Source organism: Papaver somniferum, chromosome 1 (assembly GCF_003573695.1).
Source record: "Papaver somniferum cultivar HN1 chromosome 1, ASM357369v1, whole genome shotgun sequence".
Classification (NCBI taxonomy): Eukaryota; Viridiplantae; Streptophyta; class Magnoliopsida; order Ranunculales; family Papaveraceae; genus Papaver; species Papaver somniferum.
Window position 1 is genome coordinate 71,751,316 of NC_039358.1, and position 23,032 is coordinate 71,774,347.

General features: G+C 36.7%; 1 protein-coding gene across 1 annotated transcript; it reads left to right on the forward strand.

The window, feature by feature from the left end:
* The first annotated feature begins 19,139 nt into the window (after positions 1–19,139).
* LOC113332698 lies at positions 19,140–20,057 on the forward strand. The gene has a single exon (XM_026579242.1). The coding sequence runs from the start codon at positions 19,140–19,142 to the stop codon at positions 20,055–20,057; it is 918 nt and encodes a 305-aa protein (XP_026435027.1).
* Positions 20,058–23,032: the final 2,975 nt, after the last annotated feature.

Genomic DNA, 23,032 nt, shown 5'->3' on the forward strand with positions numbered 1-23,032 from the left:
TATTTTATATAATTGAAATAATACAGGTTGTGCGTTAAAGATCATCAATTGGAAATCCAACCTTTGGTTGTTGATTGATATTGATTGATCCTTGGACATTGGTCTTTGGTACCGTCCAAGTTATTCCTTGTGTTTGATTAAAGACTCGCTATTGTTTTAGCTTGAGTAAATCAAAACAAGTGAGAGATATTGACTCCTTGAGATACTTTAATCTAGATTGAGTCTGACTGTCTAGTTGATTCTCTAGCAAAGTATTTCGGATTTAGTCCATACAGATTGCTAAGCGAAATATTGGGTGGTGTTGTTAGACCCCCGCTTTTTCAATTGGTATCAGAGCAGGCAAACACGTTTAAGACCTAACAAGTCTGTGTTTGTAGCGATCTGAATCTATGGACAGAGGTGCTATCTCTATTAACGTACCACCAGTCTTCGATGGCTCCAATTACTTATGGTGGAAAATTGCTATGCGAGCTTTTCTTCAATCGCATGAATTTAAATCATGGGTAGTGGTTAATGGCTATGATGCTCCCGTTGTGGAAGTTGGTGATGTAAACGCTGCGAAACCTATTGGTGAATACACCATTATTGAGATAACTGCTGCAAAGAAAAATTCCGACAGTTTGAATGTTATCATACATGCCATTACCCCAAATCTTCAGCCTCATGTGACAAACTGCACTAGATCTAAAGATGCTTGGGATATCTTAGAAACCGTATTTGAAGGCAACTCCAGTGAAAAGGATGCTAGGCTTCAAAACCTTATTTCTGATTGGGAGAACCTTCGTATGGCAGATGAAGAAACATTTGATGAGTTTAATCACAAAGTATCTGAAATTGTTAATGCATCTTTTGCATTGGGTAAGACTATTCCTGAAAAGGACATTGTGATGAAAATTCTCAGATCGCTTCCATCTAGATACGAGTCTAAGAAGCATGCCATCGTTGAGGGGAATGACCTCGATAATCTTTCCATAAACACCTTGGTTGGAAATCTTAAGATCTTTGACCATGAGCATACATCTAAAGTCGGTAAGGATGCTTCCTTTAAAGCACAGAAGAATACTAAATTACTTGTCAAAAGTAAGAGTGTTGATGTCTCTGAGGATGATCAGTCTGAGGATGATTTTTCGGATGAAGATCTTGACAAATCAGTCTCCTTGATCACAAGACAGTTTAGGGATCTTCTGTTGAAGAGAAGTAAACGGTTTTCAAGAGACAAACCTAAGTCATCAGACAAACCTCACGGTCACATACCTCCTAAAAACAGGGATGCTGACGAGGCTGATGACGAGGACATGCCTCAGTGATTTAAGTGTAAGGGTTTTGGCCATTTTGCTAACGAATGCCCAAATCGTAGAAAATACACTGGGAACAAAGGTCTAGCTGTAACACTTGATGAAATGTCTGAAACCTATGATTCCGATGAAGATAGGAAATCAAGTGTAGGGCTTGTTTGTGAAAACATCGATTTTGATACTTGTAGCAATAAATATATCAAACTCAATGGGTTCGGAGAAGATGGAAGCCTAATCAAGCTGGAAAATTCACTGAATCCAATAACTGGAAACCTTATCAGTGATGTTTCGGGATCAACTGTATGTCTAGATGCTTGCACATCTCAGATGCCTGAATACTATCCAAGATTGACGTGCTCGTTTTGTTCGATGAAGGGACACGAACTATCAAGGTGTTACAAATACAAGCACCAAATAAGGCACGCCCGCAAACTTCAATGAAGAGCAGATCGATTAGCAAGGAAACTGAAACTTTCTCAGAAGACCGTCGAGGTATGTAGGATATTATCTTCGTCTAAGAAGTTGGTTTCCAAGGATAGAATAAGACCATTTGAAAATAAAATATGGTCAAATCATTTTGATAGACATAGATCAGAGGATTCCTCCCATGAGGAAAAAGATGGACAAATCGTTGTTTATCGCAACACAACTTGATTGTGTTGCTGGGAAAATCTTGTCTCATGTGCCTGTTCGAAAAGAGACAAGATTGAGTGTTGATCCAGGCTTCAGAAAAGTTTTTCCTTCTTTTCTTAATTTTGTTATTTTTTGTCTATCAAATAAAAGAAAGGGTTATTATCGACAATTCTACTCTTTATAGGGTTTTAGAGTTGGGCGTATACGAACCTGTCAATAGGTTTCGAACCCTACATTCCTTTTTTCCTTTTGACATCCTTTATAAGACTGCTTGTTGAGTTAAGTGATTCCATCACACAAATCCAGTTGTTCATAACTGTTCTCAAAGCACTATGTCGTCAGATGGAAAGGATGTCAACATGATTGTTAAGTCTTCAATCAAGGAAAAGAGAAATCTCCTGTTTCTAAGTCCCTGAAAAGAAAAAGAAGGAATACAAGAAAACCCAGGGTTGTTCCTTCTAACTCTCAGAAGTTTTCCGATGTTCTTGATGAGTTAAAGGAAATAAGAAGGGAGATTTATGAAATAAAGACTTTCGTGTCTAAATCTTTGGAAATTCAGAGGACCCTAATTCGACCTCTTCAGCCAAGACAGTTCGTGGGTATTGACACTTATCTCCGTGAACCTTATGTCCCGATGGTTGTCGATAACTAGGAGTTCGGGAATGATAAAGAATTTCCCAAAGGAATTGTTGCCTAGTATGTCTTCTTTTTGGATTAGTTGGAAGAATAACTAGAGCTTTGAATAGCGAAGATTGTGACTACACATAGATATTTTTGTTTTCATCTTCTTATGTTATTTTTTAGGTTTATTTGTTTTAAATTCTAAAAATATTTGGAGGATGATATTATTGCAGTATTAATCTGTTTTGAAGTATTGAAATATTTTTACGGGATATGTATTGTTTGCGTCTGTGAACTTGAAGGTCCCATATTGGGTCAAAATTAAAGTCGTTCATAAATTTATATTCGTATTGATGAAAGGACGAATGGACTTTAGACAATTACAAAAGTTATGCCTATGCAGTCATGTATTTGATGGAAAATAGGATGAAATCTTTTTGACAAGGATAAAGTCTATTGTGTCGTTATCCAAATAGTGATGGAAAATAGAATAGATCTTTGTATGTTATCCACGGTATTGATCTTCATTGATCCATTTTGTTATGTTTTACCGTGAAGTATATGAACGTCTATACTAATCATGTTCTATTGGTTAATATATTCCAATTAGATTAATAGTTTTGTCACTAAAATTGACAAAGGGGGAGATTGTTAGAGCATAGCTCGGTCGACCTCGCATGCGTTGCTATATCAAGCATGTTTGTCAATGTTAGTGGTCAAAACTATGAGTCTTGATTTCTAGTCTACATATCTAAGTCTCGGACTAGGATAGAAAAGTGTAGTTGATCTTAAGGACTTCATGGCGATTCATCATACAACGACGAAGATCAATACAAGGAACCGTGGAACTTCATCAACAAAAAGGTATGTGGAGACTTGAACTTATCTATCACTCAAAAGTCTATCTATTCTATCTCCTACTTTTTATGAGACAAAAAGTCGTATGCTATATAGACTGGATCATACACATTTGACATTTCGAGCTGAGTATTCACTATTTATCTTTTTCTCGAAATCGTGTGTTGGTAAAGCGTTTCGCTTTGATCAAGTTTATCTTCACCTAGTGACGAAAGTCATGAAAAGTTTCAATTACTTTGAGAATTGCTCTGACGTGAAACGGTCTGTGAATAACGGCTATATAACGTCCTCTGAGAATTTCTCAATGATTGGAATGAGAGTTTATATTACATAACCATGTATTCCTTAATCTGAAGTTTTCGAACTTTGTTGATTGAGAGAAACCGGAGGAATTGGCTTTGCCAAGTCCGCGAACCCAGTCCGCGAACTCAGTCCACGAACTGACGGAAGTTCTCTTACCGAGAATTTCTGTTGGGATTTTCCAAAAAACCGTTTGCGTGTTAAGTCCGGGAACCTAGTCTGCGAACTGGCGAAGTCTCCTTGCCGAGATTTTATGTTGAGTTTGGAAAAATCTGCCGGTTGTCTTAAGTGCGCGAACTTGTTTGTGAGCTTAAGTGGTTATGATCTAAAGATGTGCTCTGAACATGAAACTTAAATTACTAAGGAATGCTTTATGGAAACCGTGGATGTAAAGTTCATGAGTCGATTCATCGAATCGAATCATCTCTGTTTCAATTGTGTCTTGTGTAGTTACATAAGATCTAATAGCAATTGAACACCTCTCTAACTAGTTCATTTGAGTCAATTGAACTATTTATGGTGAAGAAGAACTAGGTTAATTTGAAATGCTCATATGGTTAACCTTTTGGGTTACTATGTTGAACCAACATACACGTACACGTTTGGGCATGGTTTTCACAAACCCAGTTAACGTCTACCCAAGTGTGTGTGACAAGCTAAGTTTTCGATCTAACGGTGAATATGGATTTCTTTGTAACTAAGGAAAAACCCTGATTTGAAGGATATATAAATGAGACATCTACCATTGGGCAAAACTAATCCCCACACGTCTGTGTGATACTAGTGCGCTCGCTAGAGTCGATTCTCCTTTAACCTTTGGTTTTCTTCTCTAAAACCAGGTTAACGACTTAAAGACTTCATTGGGATTGTGAAGCCAGACCGATACTACTTTTATCGTAGTTGTGTGATCTGATCTTGCATCTTCTATCGTACGAGTACAATCTTTGATTGGATTGAGATCGTGAGAGTTCTCCGATAGGCAAGATAAAGAAGTCACAAACATCTTCGTCTCACTGTTTGTGATTCCTCGACAAACCGTTTGTGTGGTCAAGAAGGATTGTTGAGAGGTGATTGATTAATCCAGGTTGTTCTTCGGGAATATAAGACCGGATTATCAATTTGTTCCTGTTCACCTTGATTTTATATCTTAAGACGGAACAAAACCTAGGGTTTTTCTGTGGGAGACAGATTTATCCTTTTGATAGACTTTTCTGTGTGAGACAGATTTGTTTATTATCAAGTCTGTGATTTTGGGCTGCAGCAACTCTTGGTTGTGGGTGAGATCAGCTAAGGGAATCAAGTGCGCAGTATCCTGCTGGGATCAGAGGCGTATGAGTACAACTGTACCTTGAATCGGTGGGAGAATGATTGGGGATCAACTATAGTCCAGTCCGAAGTTAGCTTGGAGTAGGCTAGTGTCTGTAGCGGCTTAATACAGTGTGTATTCAATCTGGACTAGGTCCCGGGGTTTTTTCTGCATTTGCGGTTTCCTCGTTAACAAAACTTCTGGTGTCTGTGTTATTTCTTTTCCGCATTATATTTTATATAATTGAAATAATACAGGTTGTGTGTTAAAGATCATCAATTGGAAATCCAACCTTTGGTTGTTGATTGATATTGATTGATCCTTGGACATTGGTCTTTGGTACCGTCCAAGTTATTCCTTGTGTTTGATTAAAGACTCGCTATTGTTTTAGCTTGAGTAAATCAAAACAAGTGAGAGATATTGACTCCTTGAGATACTTTAATCTAGATTTAGTCTGACTGTCTAGTTGATTCTCTAGCAAAGTATTTCGGAGTTAGTCCATACAGATTTCTAAGCAAAATATTGGGTGGTGTTGTTAGACCCCCGCTTTTTCACATAGTCTATATATATAGCATACGACTTTTGTCTCAAAGAGTAGGATATAGAATAGATAGACTTTTGAGTGACAGATAAGTTCAAGTCTCCACATACCTTTTTGTCGAGAAGTTCCACCGGTTCCTTGAGTAGATCTTCGTCTTGTATGATGAATCGCCATGGAGTCCTTGAGCTCAACTACACTTATCACTAACATTGACAAACATGATTGAGATAGCAACGCATGCGAGTTTGACCAAGAAGTGCTCTAACAAGTATAATTCACTACAGCTAGTTAATGACGATAATCTGAACATGGAATTTCAAAATATAGAATAGACGTATTTCCAACTGTTATTGCATGTGGGGAAAACACCTATCTAACTTCTAATTTTTAGTAGACATCAAAGATTTTATATATATTTGATTCAATGTACAGAAATCTATATGCTAAAAATATGATATGTTCAATACGACATTAGAGATGAGACTACAAGACAAACATATTTCAGATACAAATTCAGATGCTTACGTTGTCATCAAGCATGAAGACGTCCAGGCTGGTGACCTCGTTGGTACCCATGAAATCTAGTACATTCCAGTTTCTTGATATTCGAACGCGAGTCATCCATTTTGTGCCTTCTTCGGTCTCACCAATATGAAAGAAGGTTTTATAGGTGTTTGCCTGACGTTTGGAAGGGATGTTCATAATCTGGGAATCCATTTGAATATAATGAAAGAGTATGGACTGCACAAAATTGGAAACAAATAGTCATATACACAACATGTACAGAAGAAAAAAAAGACCCGAACTCAAAAAGGGACTTACTATTAGTGTGGTTTATGAACTTAAGAGGCCTTCATGGTATTTTCTTCACTCACGTTTGTACCTTTGTACTGTCAGGGGACTTTTTTCACTTATCTTTGTCGGAGAAATAATCAAATTCCACTACTTTATTGTAAATCAATCATAACATCCACAATTTGGTTCAATTATTTAAGTGGAGTTCTACCAGAATAGGTTAATGAAACTTGAATTGACTCAGATTAAAAATCAGAGAATAATGACCTATTATGGATGGCACCTCAAGAGAAATCCATAAACAAAATCAGGAATACAATTATTGCCTAAGATAGAAATTCAAAGTCTAACACAATCAAAAATCAAAGTCAGGAACACAATTACCTAAGATGGATGGCACCTATTTCCCAAAAACAACAGTTGAAACCTGCAATGAACTTGGAAACTTCAATTTAAAAACTCAAACAAAACTTGAAAAGAATTTAAGAAAAAAAATGGGAAAAAACAGAACTAAAATTGAAAAAAAATTAAAGGAAAAGATGGCAATTACCTAACAGTATTGCGAGAGAATGCGTCTCAAACATGGTAATATGATGACCCATGTTGGTGCTTATGTAGGGCAATATTTGTAACGTATGAGAAACTTGATTAACAGGGTCTTCAAAGTCGCCGATAAGGAACTTCAATGCGTATAAGGAACGTTTTTTTTGTTTCCTTATTAGATTGAAGGAGAGAAGATCATGCGATAATATGGTAACGTAAGGGGAAGAGAGGAACCAATAATGGAGGAACGATTTGATAAAGTGTAATGGAAGAAGATGATAATAATGGAGGAACCAATCTGATCGGTTGGATTCGGGTGTAAAACATGGATTGATTTCCAGCCACTATTTGTCTTTCAAATCTGGGAGACTTTGAGAGCAAACGACAGCCGTAGATTGCAACAAAGATCCCAATTGCAACCGTCGAATTTGACAAAAAAAAAAGAAGATGATAATAATAATAATGGAGGAACCAATCTGAGCGGTTGGATTCAGGCGTAAAACATGGATTGATTTCCAGCCATGATTTGTCTTTCAAATATGAGAGATTTTGAGAGCAAACGGCAGCCGTGGATTGCAACAAAGATCCCAATTCCAACCGTCGTATTTGACAAAAACCATTTGTTTTTGTAAGATGGATGCATTCAAAAAGACTAACTTAGGGAGTTAGTATCCCTTACGATAGAAAGAGTAGAACCATCGAATGTTAGACTATTAGAAGCATCCCTAACATTTTATTTATCTACTTCCATAGCATAGTTAATACAAGATGGAGGAATAGTTCTCCAATTTAAGATGTTCTTAAAGGATTTATCTTCTTTTGCTAATACATCTGCTGCATTGTTTGCATTTCTAGGTATTAAATAAAAACTCAAAAAAATTGGACATGTATGGGCTGTCGTAGGCACAACAAATTAATAAAGATATTTCCCACTAATTAACTGGTAATATAGCGGTAGTAAGAGATCGTTTCCACTGAGAGATGTGTAATTGATACTTTAGTTGAAATAGCAAGATAAAGTAAATAACAAAGGGGGTTTTTGGTTGTAAGATAAATATAAAGACAATAAAGAATAAAAGGATGATTAAGGAATCCTTCGCCGTTACCAAGCGATAACTGGATTAATATACTTATCTATCTTTCGTTAGAATCATTCATCACCAACTGTAGTATAACAGCTAGATCAGTGTTATCCCAAAAACTCCTTCAATCACTGGATACAGAAGTTCTCGACTACCATATTCTATTCAATGAACCACCAAGTAGTAGATCACTCAAGGTGTAATCCAATCGAACGCCTTAAGATTTGTGAATTTAGGTTGATCCCAATAGTTAAACTCTTAGATCAAGGTTTACTTTCTGGTGTTGTCTTCACACAAGATTGCTCCACAGAATCCCTCTGTAAGGTCTCGCGATTTCTACTTGTGTAGAGAGTTAATCGATGATTACTTATCTCATAACTTCTACTAGTAATAGAACAATCAACAGACTAATATAGTATGCATCCCAAATCAATCTAAGAATCACTCATAAACCCTAGATATGGTAAAGACAAACGATGATGATAAAAACTCTCAATAGATTTGTATTATTAATAAATCTTCACGCTTAGAACATTGAATTCATACTTATCAACAAAGGATTTAGTTTCTCATGATTACACAATTATCCGATGAAGAACAAAAGTATAATATGAAATTCGATGATCGATTTCATGGCCTAATACCTTTTTATAGGTTTACATTGCTTGGCCATCAAGTATTTAGTTCGGTTCAAGAACCCGACCCAAAAATATGAAATAACGAATCCAAACGTTCCCTTAGGATTTCCAAGGTATTAATACACATTTTCCATTTGCTAAGTTCGCAAACCCAGTCGGCGAACTTCAAATTCCAGCAGAAATTTTCGGAATTAAAGTATGAAACGCGTCCGCGAACTTTAATGTCTTCTGTATTCAACAAAAGCTTGTTTTGGCCACAAGTTCTTCATCCGAACTCGGAATGACCTAATTATTTTTGCATTCTTTTTATATTTCAATTCTTTTCAAGATGGTGATGAGAAATCCTTAATTTGAATGAGTTAAGATCGGTTTTTTTCCCTTATCTTGATTTTGAGCGTTTTGTTCCTTTTCGTTGCACTTCTTCCACTTCTCTTGGACTTGGGCGCTTGGATACTTGGGATACTTCTCTTCATAGCTCTTTTCAGCACTTTGTAGCTCCTTTTTGGATGATTCACCTATTGGAGACACATAAGAGAAAACTATAGTAATAATACGAATACATGTAAGAATAATAGCTTAAACAAGTATGGAATGGATACTAAAATTATATGAATTATGCACTTATCAGGACACTTGAAAAAAATTGGGTTTTTTTACAAATATAGGTCTTTTTTTTTTATGGTTTACAAAACTAAGCCTGTTTTTTTATTCTTTACAAAAGTAGGCATTATTTGACTAAAAATGATGTATGGAAAGTTAGCTGCAGTTATATGCCAACTGTCAAAATTTTCCCAGCTTAAAAGACGTTTTAGTCCTTCGAAGCTTCATCGACTATACAGATTGTCAAAATGGAGCTAAACTATCGGTGAGTTAACTCGGACTCCGATTCAGACAGAATTTTGGTTGTTTTCTGACGTTTCTCAGGCCGAGTTCGGGCCGATTTCTTCTCATTCCTGCACAATCCTGCATCCTAACATACATATATTCAGTTTCATAAACCATTTTCTATTTCAGGTTCACTGCATGATCACCACAATCCAACCAATTTCAGGCCTTTCAATTCAGTGTTTTACCTGCAACAATCCTGCACATACATCTACATAATATATGAAAACCCATTCAATCATCTGCCAATTGCAGCACCACCAGAACCCTTTTCATGCATCTTCAGTCATTGCAAACTACACCATTTGTAGTTGTACAATCTATTGCAGCAGCATCACCAATTGGCACTATGACCTGAGTTCTTCAGTTCCATATCCTCCTTCTCAATTTCAGATTCAAACACGATTCAAGAACCCTAATTCCTAAATTATCTTCTCCCTGAGTTCTTCTTGAACAACAACTTCAACTCAATCCTGTTGAACTCAGAACAGGTCACTAACAACAGCAGCTAATCATCTTTTCTTATTTAAACCCATCTCTTCAAAAACCCACAAATTCCTTCACAGATTCACGTAGAACTTTGAATTGAGAACAACCAATCTGTTCTATTCCTGAAATCTCTCTTCTTCATCTTTGAATCAAGTTACTCGACTTCTTTTCATTTCCATATTTTGCAGCAAACCCTAACCCTTGATATCTTGATTCTTCTGAACTAATGAATGAGATGAAAGTATATAAGGAGCTTAAACTTATCTAATCGATCTACATCGACAGCTCCATCTTCTCATCACAATCAAACCGTTGAATCTACGAAAATCATTTCAATTCCTCATCAATTTCATCTCGACTACAGATAACAACACAAACCTAAATTTTTTTGTAACATCTCCAACTAGAGTCAGATTGCAAATTCGACCGAAACCCAACTCAAATCCACCATCAACTACTTGTATTTCATCACCATCTCTCAAATCAACTGCAACTCATCCCTTTCTCAGCTCGCAACCACAATCAAAACACCTTTCTCGGCTCGTCTTCAATATCCGCCACCCTTTCAGAAGCTACCACTATCTTTCTCTGAAATCATCTCAAACCCTAGCTTCTCTATGTTAACAATCAATCAAAAAATTGATTTAGATGAATTAGAGAAAACCAGAGAGAAGAAGGAAGAAGAAAATAAAAATCAGTATGTCTCTCTTCTGCTATTATAGGGCATCTAAGCATCTAGACCGCCCAATTTCACGGAGATTTGGATATCTCAGATTACTGGTTCTGAGACAGACACGTGTAGAGTTAATTCACATGGACGTCCATCGTAGTCGTTCAATTATCTTCGAGATTTCGTCGATCTAAGATCAGGCTTTCAGATCAACACACGTGGGCGAGTTAATTCCTAGGGAAGTTTAGTCATCTTAACACCTTCACGAGATCTCTCTATACGAGATTTTGGCGAGATATTGACTAGTCAACACGAGAAATTAACTGAGATAACGGATTTGGATGGAATCCGTTTGATTGGCCTAGATTTATAAGAAATAAAAAAATAGGCTTAGATTTGAAAATGAGGGTCCAGAACAGGCCTACTTCTGTATATATTCCAAAAAAATCCTTGACTTCATCCATAACGGATCTATTCTGCCAACTTATCTGAGAAGCTTTTCCATTTAAGTAATCGAACAGATTCTTACAATCGCCTTCTACTGTGAAATTTGACAAGCCTTTGCTCTAGAGGTCTGTTTGCTCTAATCAGCATTCGTCCGTCTTTGTTGTCGTAGGTTTTGTCCATTCCAAAATATTCTTCTTTTTGTCGAGCAAAAAAAAAATAAAAAATGCACTACTGAGGAGCGTGATGAAATGAGAGTCAATTGAAAACTAGTTCTACATTTCACTTGTAATATTGCTATGTCTATTTCTTAGACGGTTTGTTAAGCAGTACTAATGCAATAGTATATCTTAGTTGCTTATCCTCAAAAACGGGCCAAACTAAATTTTTGTAGTGCTACTAGTAGTGCTATTATAATAGAGATCATGTGTCCATTGACCTTACTCTAAAAATTTCACGGGCTTAACCATAGGTGACTATGGACATAATATAAATTTTAGTAACCAAACAACCTAACTAAATTTTTTTAATATAAATAGAGCATCATCTAATTACCAATTTTAGAATATTTTGTATTTCAAAACATAGAAAAGAATCTTACCATAAAATAAAATTTCCGTTATTGGTGTTTGATTGTAATATTCCACCTTTTCAATTATGGTATTTATTCAACTCTCATTTTTGCATATATAAAGAACAGAGAAATTAAGCACAGAACGTAAGAAAGAAAAGAAAAATGGGCCAAGGTTTTGTTTTGATTTGTAATTTGATGAGTTTGTGTATGTTCAGCGTATAAGTTCTTGGTTATTACCACAAAGAAAGGGTGCACGATTCTTCGAAAGAGAGAGTAACTCATCTCCATTTATATCTTCATGATATACTAAGTGGAGATAAACCAAGTGCAATATCAGTTGCTCAATCAAACAAAACAACCGTTAAGTCTCGGATATCCATTAACTATCGGTCCGGAACCAACATCCCAAGTTATTGAAAACGCACAACGTACGTACGTGTTTTAAACTAGCAAATTTAGTTGTCAAAACTATATTTTGATTTCTAGTATACTATTAGTTAAGTCTCGGTTTAGGATACGAGAAACGAACCAGTCATCATTTGCGTTCTACCGTTTGAAGACGAAGATCAACCGAAGTTTTTGGTGAACTTCATCGACAAAAGGTAAGTGAAGACTAAACCACCTATTTCTCAAGTTATATTCACCTTTCTATCCATGAGATGATTGTCGCATTAATAATTAGACTAGCTTGCATAGACAATAATTTCGAGTCGAGAAATAATTATTTAGTTTACGAGTTTCTCGAAATATAATGACTAAGCTTATAGAACATTTATTCATACTTGATCAAATTCGGTGGAGAATTTAGTATTCGGAAACAAATCTTGATTCAAGTTTATCATGAAAATAGCCTGGACCAGTGAAACGTGTCATTGTTGTTATTGAGGAATGTTTCGAATTGATTTAGAGATATAGAACTACTATATTCAGAATACACGACAATGTTATCAGTCTTACAAACTGAGAAAACTATTACATGTATAAATCCGTATTACATGTATTGGTACACGTAGCGGAGTAGCTATATATCGACTTTCATATTTGTGTGATATGCATATTCGTATGTACATCATGGGAAAATCTGTTTGTTTCGTGATCCAGATAAGTATGTATATTCATATACGAACCATTATGGAACTGTGGTGAGGGAACCGGGTTAAAATAATCAAACCGGTATGCGAGCCAAAACAGTTCTATGTTCTGGAACTAGTTTAGTACCCAAACCGGTATGCAAGATGAATGTTCTGTGAACTCCGGAATTGGCAAAGGTCTTAAGTTTGCAAACCGGTACTTGAACTAAAAAGTTCTGTAGACTCCGGAACTTTGAGTTGGTTTAAAGTTTGCAAACCGGTACGTGAACTGAAAAGTTCTGTATTGTCCGAAACTTTGTAATTGCATAAGTTTGCAAACCTGTTTATGAACTGAAAGCTTTTGTAGACTCCGGAACTCAGTAATTGCATGTAAGTTTGCAAACCGGTTCACGTACTGTGATTCAGCCGATTCACGAACGATTCAAGAATTGTCTTTTGTACATTTACAAACTATGTCGATCATGATTCAATTGTGATTAAATTATTTCTATGAAGTAATTTGCATTTGATCATTTCTCTAACTAACACTAGACTCATTTGATCACATATTTGTGACTTAATATTTATGTATTTGTGAACATGAAAATTGTTTGCTTTCAAAGCTTTCATATAACTGTGGATATTGTTTGCTTGTTTCCAAAGCTATCTTATCTTAAACCTAAAGCAACCTAGGCTTTGAAGTATATATAAGGGGAACTCTTGGAAAGTGGGATATTTGAGTCATGACACTAGTTTTTGGTGTGTCCTAGTTGTATCTAGGGTCGTCCTCTCTAGAAACCCTTTTAGGGTTTAGCGACTACAAAGACTCCATTGGGATTCGTGAAGACAGGTCCAGTTATCTTTTATCTTGATAACGTAAGTATCCTGACCTTGATTGTTTGTAGAGCCTTGCTCCATCAATCAAGATAGATAGTAATCAACAAAGTCTCTTCGTCTTATACTTTGTTGATCCCACAAGTTCTATACTTGTGAGGTGAATAATAATCTAGGAAGCACTTCGGGTTGCATAAGTCCGGATTTTGAGGATAGCCAGACTTTTGTCTAAGTTGCTATCGATTTCCATCACCCGGATCTATCGTTTGATTTGACCATCTGTTTAGATCGTAAATCAGGAAATCAAATATAGGCTTAATCGAATGAAAAATGTGTTTTTTTTTTGTTGGCCTGTGAACATCAGTTTGAAACATGGTATATGGAAACGTCGATTAAGTTATGTAGACAATAATGAATGAGAAATAAAAAAAAAAAGATCTCTGCGAATCGGGCGACCGGAATGAGTCAACTCAGCATCAAATTTTTCATCTTGATTTTCATTTTTTATTGATTTCTGTAGTGATTTCATGAATTTTTTCATTAAGATATCGGTCTGAAACGTTGGTCTTTTAATTTTTAGCTTGGATTTCCTAGGATTAATGTTCCATAATCTCTGCAACCTCATATACTTCTTTTTCAATTCATTTTCTTGATGTTTGTCATTATCTTCAATGCTATTACCTTCAATGACATCTTTTAGTTTTTGAGTTTAAGACTAACATTGGTTTTTTCTCTTTTCATTTGTGTTTTATCTGTTTTTTTTTTCTACTTTTATTTTTGGTTGTTTCTAACTAATGGATCTATAACTCTTCTGTGCAAGAAATCCCGTCTGCATTATGAAAAGCATCCAGTATGGATCCTCTCAGTTTTTTATTCTCTTTCTGTTAACATTGTTGTTACAATCAGTTAAAGTTTCATCGGCTCCGACAGCAGTATTTCAATCCATCAGTCTCAAGATGGCATTAAACAGTATGTTCCAGTATTTTAATCAGGATCTTCATGTGTATGATCGAATGGGTATTCGTGGTGACAATCAGTTCGACTCGGTGAAACCGATTCATGAAAGTCAAATAATTTTGAATTTTGAATTTTCTAACTCCCCCTCTATCACGGAGCGAAATTTCTGCATCAGCGCTAGCTGTCTTCCGGCTATATCTCAGTTGATCATGTAGTATTTAAAAGATAATTATTATCCTGCGGGTATCTCTGCTAGTATGGTATTATCAACTGTTCTCATTGATGACAATATTATATGCAGTTATGAATTAAATATTTTCCTTCCCAGAAACTATATAAGAAAAACTCTAGAAAAAAGGAAATCTTATATCCTTTATTCGAAAGTTTTCTTATTTCAATACAGAGAAATGGCTTCTTCTTCATCCAACAATCAGATCTCAGCCATCACTCACAAGATGCAGAATTCTTCTATTCGTGATCTCTGTGCTAGGCAAATGAGAAGATCATTAGGATCAAAGCAAAACATTGTTGCTGAAGCTTCTAGTGAATGGAAAAATACTCTAATTGGAAAACTGTTTTCCACAGAACCCATTGATACTGAAGATGTTAGGAAAGCAACTATCTTTCTATGGAAAAGGTACAAGGTAAAGGAGGTTAGGGGACTTGATAGGAATATTTTTTTTGTTCAAATTCTACTCAGAAGATACGATGGGGGCAGTTCTCAAAAAGGGACCATGGAATGTTCTGAAGTGTCTTCTCAATCTCAAAATTTATGATCCCTCTATAGCAGTACAAGATAAGAAGTTTACTCATCAGGAATGAAGTGTACAATTCCAAAAAGTCCTTTTAGAACATCACTCTCCTTCTGTGGTTAATGATGCTGTAAATGAACTCGGTGAGAACATAAAGATTAACCCAGAGAACTGTAGGCCAGGCGCTGGTGGAACATAACGGCTAGAGTAAAAATCGATCTTTCTAAACCACTTCATAGAGGTGGTTGGTGGAACACGGCAGCAGGTGGTGTTTCTTGGGTTCGGTATCACTGGGAACGACAGACGCACAACTTATGTAAGCATTGCTATGTGTTCGACCATGTTGATGAGGAGTGTGCTAATATAGCGCATGATTTAAAACTAAGGTGATACACGAATGAGGAATATGTGGCCTACATTCATGGTTTAGCTCAAGAATATGGAGTGGATATTATAGAAGATCTTGATCTCCTGGTGCAGAAAATATGCGAAGCTAGTCAACAAAAGTCACAAGAGAAAGCTGATGAAGATATGAAGGCAAGTAGAAAACTCAAAAGATCCAGGAGTGATGAATCGGAAGATACTTTTCTAGACGACGAAGATCAGCCTGAAATGATTCAAAATAATACTGGAAAATGCCATTCTACTGAGACTGATGCGATGGAGCATGATTTGATTGAAGAAGGGGAGCTTGCTGAGAAGGAGAATTTTCATGATCCTGACGAGTCCTCTGCTATTACGGTACAACATTCTTATCATTTTTACTTTACCTTCACACCTATTTTGCAGTTTTATGTGTTCATTCCTTTCAATATCTTGTTTCATCTTATTACAAATCTTGCTCATTTTCTCTTTAGAATGAAAGTTCTTAGTTGGAATTGTCAAGGCTTCTTAGTTAAGGATACTAGAGAACACTTACAACATCTAAATAGGATTTACTCTCCAGATATTATTTTTTTGTCTGAGACCAAAATCAATGACAACAGGATCCTTAAACTATCTAGTTTTCTAAATCTTCCTAATAAACTTTTTGTGCCTTCTGTGGGATTAGCTGGAGGTCTTCTTTTCCTATGGAAAGATGGCTTCTCTATAAATATTATGGATTCTATTGATAATATGATACATGCCATAGTCTCAAATGACCCTAGCAAAGGGGAGTGGTTTCTTTCTTGCGTCTATGGTACTCCGTACAAGAAAGACCAGCCATCCCAATGGTCAAGTATCTTAGACCTTAGTAAATCGGTTAGCATCCCATAGGCCCTTATAGGAGATCTCAATATTACTATTGACCCTCAAGATAGAAATTCTTCATCCCCGAATTCCACCCCTCAAGAAGTCCTAGATGTTATTAATAAATATGGTTTAGTTGAACTTAAATTCAGTGGAAATCCATTCACTTGGTCGAGTAACAAGCATGGAACCGGTAAATACAAGTCTAGAATCGATAGAGCTTTAATAAATGTTGATTGGTCTCTGACTTATCCTGATTCTTTATTGCCACATTTAGCTCAACGTGGTTCGGATCACTGTCCTATTTTGTTAGATTTGTATAAACCTAGCAGGGAACTGGAAATTTTGGGAGCATTGGCTCCAAAATAATCAGTGTCAAGAAGAAATCAAAAAGGCCTGGTCTACTTCTTTTCAAGGCTCAAATGCTTTTGTTATGGCAAAAAAGCAATCCAGCACAAGACATGTTTTGTCTCAATGGAGCAAAGTTACTTTTGGCGACATTGAAGGCAGGATTATAACGGCTCAATCTAATACTACATAGCTACGGGCAACAGATAAAGAAGGCAGCAATACTAATGAAGTGCTCAGAATTGAAAAAGAAATCAGTCAACTTGAAGATATTCTCGCAAGTTCAAATAGATAAAAAGCTAAAGATCATTATTTCAATGATATGGATAAGAATTCCAAGTACTTCCATATAAGGGCTAATAGAATAAGATCTCACAATAGGGTAGATGCACTTCTTGATCCAAATGGTAACTGTTGTTCTAATAAAGCATCACTGGAAGATCTTCTCCGCAACCACTTCCAAAAGATAATGACTACTTCTTCTCCAAGTAATAGTTATTACTTCCTGGAACATATCCCCTCTCTTTTGAATGAAGCTGACAATATGGAACTCGAATCAATCCCAACTGATGCAGAAATACATAAGGCGCTAATGTCTATGGATCCATGGACAAGCCCAGATCCGGACGGTTTTACACCGGGTTTTTATCAAACCCAATGGACAGTGGTGAAAGATGAAGTTTGCAAGATGGTTAAGTCGTTTTTCAATCAGGTTATCTTCTGAAAGAACTTAATAGAACAAGAATATCACTTATCCTTAAAGTAAAATCCCAAAGTAAACCTGAAGATTTTAGGCCAATAGCCTTGTGTAATACGGTTTACAAGATCATCTTTAAGATCATATCACTAAGGATGAAGAAGCACATAACTAAAATTATGTATCCTATGCAAACAACATATGTTCCAGGTCGCTTAATCTCAGAGAACGTGTGTCTTGTTCAAGAGATTGTACAAGCCATGAAGAAGAAGAAAACTGGTCGCAGTGGTCACTTAGCTCTCAAGATGGATATGTCGAAAGCTTTCGATAGACTTGAGTGTAGTTTTCTACTCGATGTTTTAAAAAAGTTTGGTTTTGGGGACAAATTTTGTCATTTAATCCAACAATGCATCAGTACAACACAAATTGAAGTACTTCTGAATGGCAGTCCGACTACATCTTTCACTCCAACTCGTGGGATCCACCAAGGGGATCCATTATCTCCATATTTGTTCATCGTGGCAATGGAGTCGTTTTCAATAGTTCTAGCTCATTGTGAAAGAACAAAACAACTTACAGGGATGAAAATCTCTAGATCAACCCCTAAAATTAATCACCTACTCTTCGCGGACGATTGCCTCTTATTCTGCAAGGCTAATCTGGACCAGACTAATAAACTTCTCCAGGTCATTGAAGAGTTCAGCGCTTGTTCTGGACAATTAATAAATTTTAACAAATCAGCTTTGCACTTTAGCTCCAACTTTTCACCATCAAACTGTCAAACTCTTTGTGGAAACAGGCAAGTGTCTTTTGGAGTTCTACAAGAGAATATGAATAGTCGTTTTTCAGCTTGGAATGCAAGTAATATGTCAGAAGCGGCTCGCTCTGTAATGATTAAAAACGTCTCAAACGTGATTCTTATACATCACATGCAGAGTTTCAAGCTTCCAGATGCTACAATAAACAAGATGGATAGATCGCAACAACAATTCTGGAGAAACAAAAAAAGTTTAAAAGGCAGAAAGATTATTCAGTGGAGAAAGGTTTTCCATCCAAAATCTGAGGGTGGGTTAGGTTTTCGCAATATGCAAACTTTCAACAGATACTTGTTAGTGAAGTCTGCTTGGAGGCTATGTATGGATCAAAATTCTATTATGTCGAAATCTCTCAGAGCTAAATATTATCCGGATGGAAAACTTTTTGAGCTACAGAAGAAATCCAACACCACTTGGTCTTGGCGCAACATTAGTTCGGAGCTTCAGTTCATTAATCAACACAACTGCTGGAACTTAGGAAACGGAGCTTCAATCCTTATTTGGAATCATCGTTGGATCCCTGAATTACAAGGTCCACCACAGCCAAAAATAGGGTGTTCTTTTGCTCAAGACTATACATACGTTCATCAGTTGTTTGTACCTGGTTCTGCAGAATGGAATTCCTCTTTGCTTGAACAGATGTTTGATCCATAGACTATGCAATATATTCTACATATTTCCATTCATTCATCTCAGTCAGATAGACTGATATGGCTTCTAGAGAAAAATGGCAAATTCACTGTGAGATCTTGCTATCAAAAGATGTACCAGGAGACTTCTCGTCAACCACCAGTGGATACAGGTATGAGGAAAATCTACGGCAGATTATGGAAACTACCAACGGTTCCAAGAATCCGTCAATTTCTGTTGAAAGCCATCTCCAATTTTCTATCTACTAAAGACGTGTTGGGTAGTGCAATTGTGGGTGATGATACTCTATGTCCACTGTGTGAACTTCAAGAGGAAACCGCAACGCATCTAATACTGCACTGTAATTTTTCTAGAGCAGTATGGTTTGCAGTGTTGGGCTGGACTTCTGATAACAATGGTTCTCTCTCGGAATGGATTATTAGTTGGTTCGATAGCCTGTTCAATGGTACAATCACAGGAAATGATCTAGTTAGTAGAGCAATCATTGCCTGGAATATTTGGATGGAAAGATGTGCAAAAGCTTTCAACAACAGTAATGCTTCTCCGGATGCAATTATTCAGAAATGTAAGAACATGGTTTCTGAACACTCAAACAGGATTACAATTCCCTCTCAGCTTACTCCTAGAATTAATCTTCAAAATGTTAATTGGATTCCTCCTCCAATTAGTTTTTTGACTTTAAATTGTGATGGTTCTTTTGATTATAATAATCTTTTAGGTGGTATTGGTCTAATAATAAGAAATTTTGCATGTATGCAACAAGAAGCAAGGTGCATTAGCATGAATGAAGCTAGGAGTGCAGAACAGGTCGAATGTATGGGTTTGTGGAGCTCGGTGCAATGGGCAAAGGATTTAAAGCTTGAACGAGTTCACTTTGAAATGGACGCTAAAGTGGTAGTAGACGCTGTCAATAACGACAATAGTGCCATGGATTGGAGACTTCTTAATATTATTCTAGACATTAAAAATCTTTTTCAAATTTTAGTTCTTGGAAACTCTCTTATGTTCCTAAAGAGAGAAATAAAGTAGCTGATATCTTAGCCAAAATGGCTAGAAAAGATAGGATTTCTTTTAATTGGGATACTTCCCCTCCACCAGAAATTGTTAATCAAGTTGTTGTGGATCGTTCTCATGTATTGAATTAAACTTGATTATCAATACATTCTTTCTGTTTCAAAAAAAAAAATAGGCTTAATTCATGGGAGGAATATTTGGTTTAAAGTCTTCAATTGAGTTGAAGCAACTCTTAGTCGTGGGTGACATCGTCTAAGGGAATCAGTTGCACAGAGTCCTGCTAGGATTCAAGAGGCGTAAGGAGCTCGACTGTACCTGAATCAGTGAGAGTCTGAGTTCATGCTCAACTACATTCCAGGTCGAAGTTAATTGATAGTAGGCTAGTGTCTGTTGCGGCATAATACAGTTTGGTGTTCGATATGGACTAGGTCATGGGTTTTTCTGCATTTGCGGTTTCCTCTTTAACAAAACTTCTGGTGTCTTTATAATTGAAATATCACATGTTGCGCATTGATCAATCACAATATCTAGGTCCAACATTGTTAATTGGAAAAGACTTTATTGATCCTTGGACATTGGTCTTTGGTACCGTCCAAGAACTCTCTTTGTTGTCAGGTTCACGGATTGAATTTTGTAAACGTTCTAACAACAAGAGAGAGAGAGATATAATGATAGGTGTCGTAAACCCCTTGGTAGTTATCTATTTTTTATGCTTTCTTTGCGAGTTTTCTTGCAAAATATGTATCTTATGTTTGCTTTTGAGTTTATTAGGTACAATGAAGTCGTTTGAAGCGGAAGAAGGAGAAATTAGACATTTGAAGCGAAAAGCGCAAAAAGGTCAATTCACATGGGATAATTTATATTTGGAGCAGGCTAGGTTTCACAAGAAAGAGGTGACGAATGAACTAGAACTGACAACGAGAAGAATTATGTTGGGAACTGAGCGACTGACAGTTGAAAACACCTCCATTTTGGTGGCCCTTATCTTAATGAGTGGGTGTTGTAAATCCGTTTTGCTTATAATCTAGAAACTAGGTCGAGTTGGTCATTACACGACCAATTCTTCTCTCAGCCAAATCTCGTAGCAGCTCTCAGTTCCTCGCCAAGAATGGTTCACGCCAAAAAACTCAAGTCTGGTGGAGTACGTCCTCGGACCAGAGAGTTGTAAAAGGGTAAGACAAGTCTAATTTGTAAGAGTTTAGTTTGTGTTTGAATTCTCATACGAAAACTATATCAAGAACAATAAGCTGATGTCAGAGAAAATGGAGATGAAGGGAGTAGAATCATCAAGCATTTGCGAGTTTCTGTGGATTCAAAGGTCTGTAAACAATGGGTTTGTGTTAGATTTGCATTTGACAGTGATGGTTTCGATAATTGAAGAATAGGGTTGAATTCAAACTGGAATTGGGGTTAATGTTGCTCTATTGAGTGGTCTGTATTGTGAATCGAAAGAGGAAAACGTTACTGAAATGGGTTGGTAACTGCAAGATGATTAGATGTATGTTTAGGTGCAATGGTTATGTTTTGATGATTTGAAGATGAGAATGGCTCAAGATATGTTGTTGTGTATTGTTGCCTGAAGTGAATTGCAGCTTATGGCTCGAGAAGATGGTCAGCTGAAGCTTGGTGAGAGTTGTAGGAAGAACATGAGATGCAGTTGGTCTTGATGGGTGATGTTTCGACTGTGATGCTGAGATAATGGAGCTGGGACAAGTTGATGGAGGAAGTTTTTTTTGTTCTTAAAAGGCGATGAAATGAAGTTTGCAAGAACTAGAGAAGGAGCTGATGCTGTGTTGGAGGATAAGGAGGCCTCAAGGATGATGTTGCTACCATCAGTTCATGGTAATGGAAGGTGCATAGTTGTTGGTTGACCTGTTGGATGTTGCAGGTAGTTGTTGCCATGTAAAGCTGAGTTGTGTTGGATGTAAGAAAGATATTGAAGTGCAGTTCTCTTGGCTGTGAGATAAAAAGATGTTGTTGCTGTGTATGGAGTTGATATGGGTTGTTGGTTTTGAGTTGGAGATAGTGGTGAATGGCATATATGCTTGAGTTTGATATGAACAAGACATCGGTTCTGAAGAGTTACAGGTGCTGGTGCTAGTTGATAATGGTCTTGGTGGTAATGTCAGTAATGGATATGAATGAATGTGAAACTGGTGGTGCACAAGAAGATAAGCTACTGCCGATGGCGAGAACATGTAATTGAGACCAAGTGAGAAGTTGTTGCCTTGGATAGAGGAATGCTACAACTGATTGCAGGTGGTGTTGTTGCTACCAGGTGGTTAAGAAGTTTTTCCTGTAATGATTTGTGATTGTGCTCGAGTCAGGTGGGGCTAGAATGAATGGGTTTGTGATAGACACATTTTTGTGTCTAATTTGATCTCAATACTATATATTGTTGGAACTCTATTTTTGTACTAATATTGTGTTTTTATGTATTTTTAGGAAATAACCATTTTTGGAAAATTCGGCTCGAAAAGTTGATTTTGTCACCCGGAGGACAAGTGTTTTTCGGACTCTCGCTTTTGGATAAGGGGTAACCTAATTACTAAGGGGAAACCCCGGGTCACCCCAAGGCAGCTGCTATTCGCACCCGAGTTCTGGTTAGGGGGGAGGACATCTTCTTCCTAAAATTCAAAAACCAAAATTGGCGGGAAAAAAATGTTATCAACTAGCAGATTTAGGGTTGGCAGTTTGGACGGGATTAAAGGAGACTCAACGACCCAAATTGATTGGGTTTGTTCCTAGGGCCTAGATAGAGCTGGTATGGGTGTTGGATTCGGTCAAAATTGGTTAGATAACCGGTGGTAATCAAATCAGGGAAGATATTCAAAAATAGGAAAAATATTTTATTCTTGGAATTCTTGGATGGAAAAGACGTGCATGGGTTGATTTTATTGGCTGGAAACAATCCCTACAGCTTAAGGATGACGCGTGAGAAGAGATAAAACATGGTACAATCCGTAACAAATCAGAGAATTAAAGAAAAA

What these genes read in the sequence shown, in the direction of transcription:
- LOC113332698 (XM_026579242.1), top strand. Translation starts at nt 19,140, where the DNA reads ATGTACCAGGAGACTTCTCGTCAACCACCAGTGGATACAGGTATGAGG.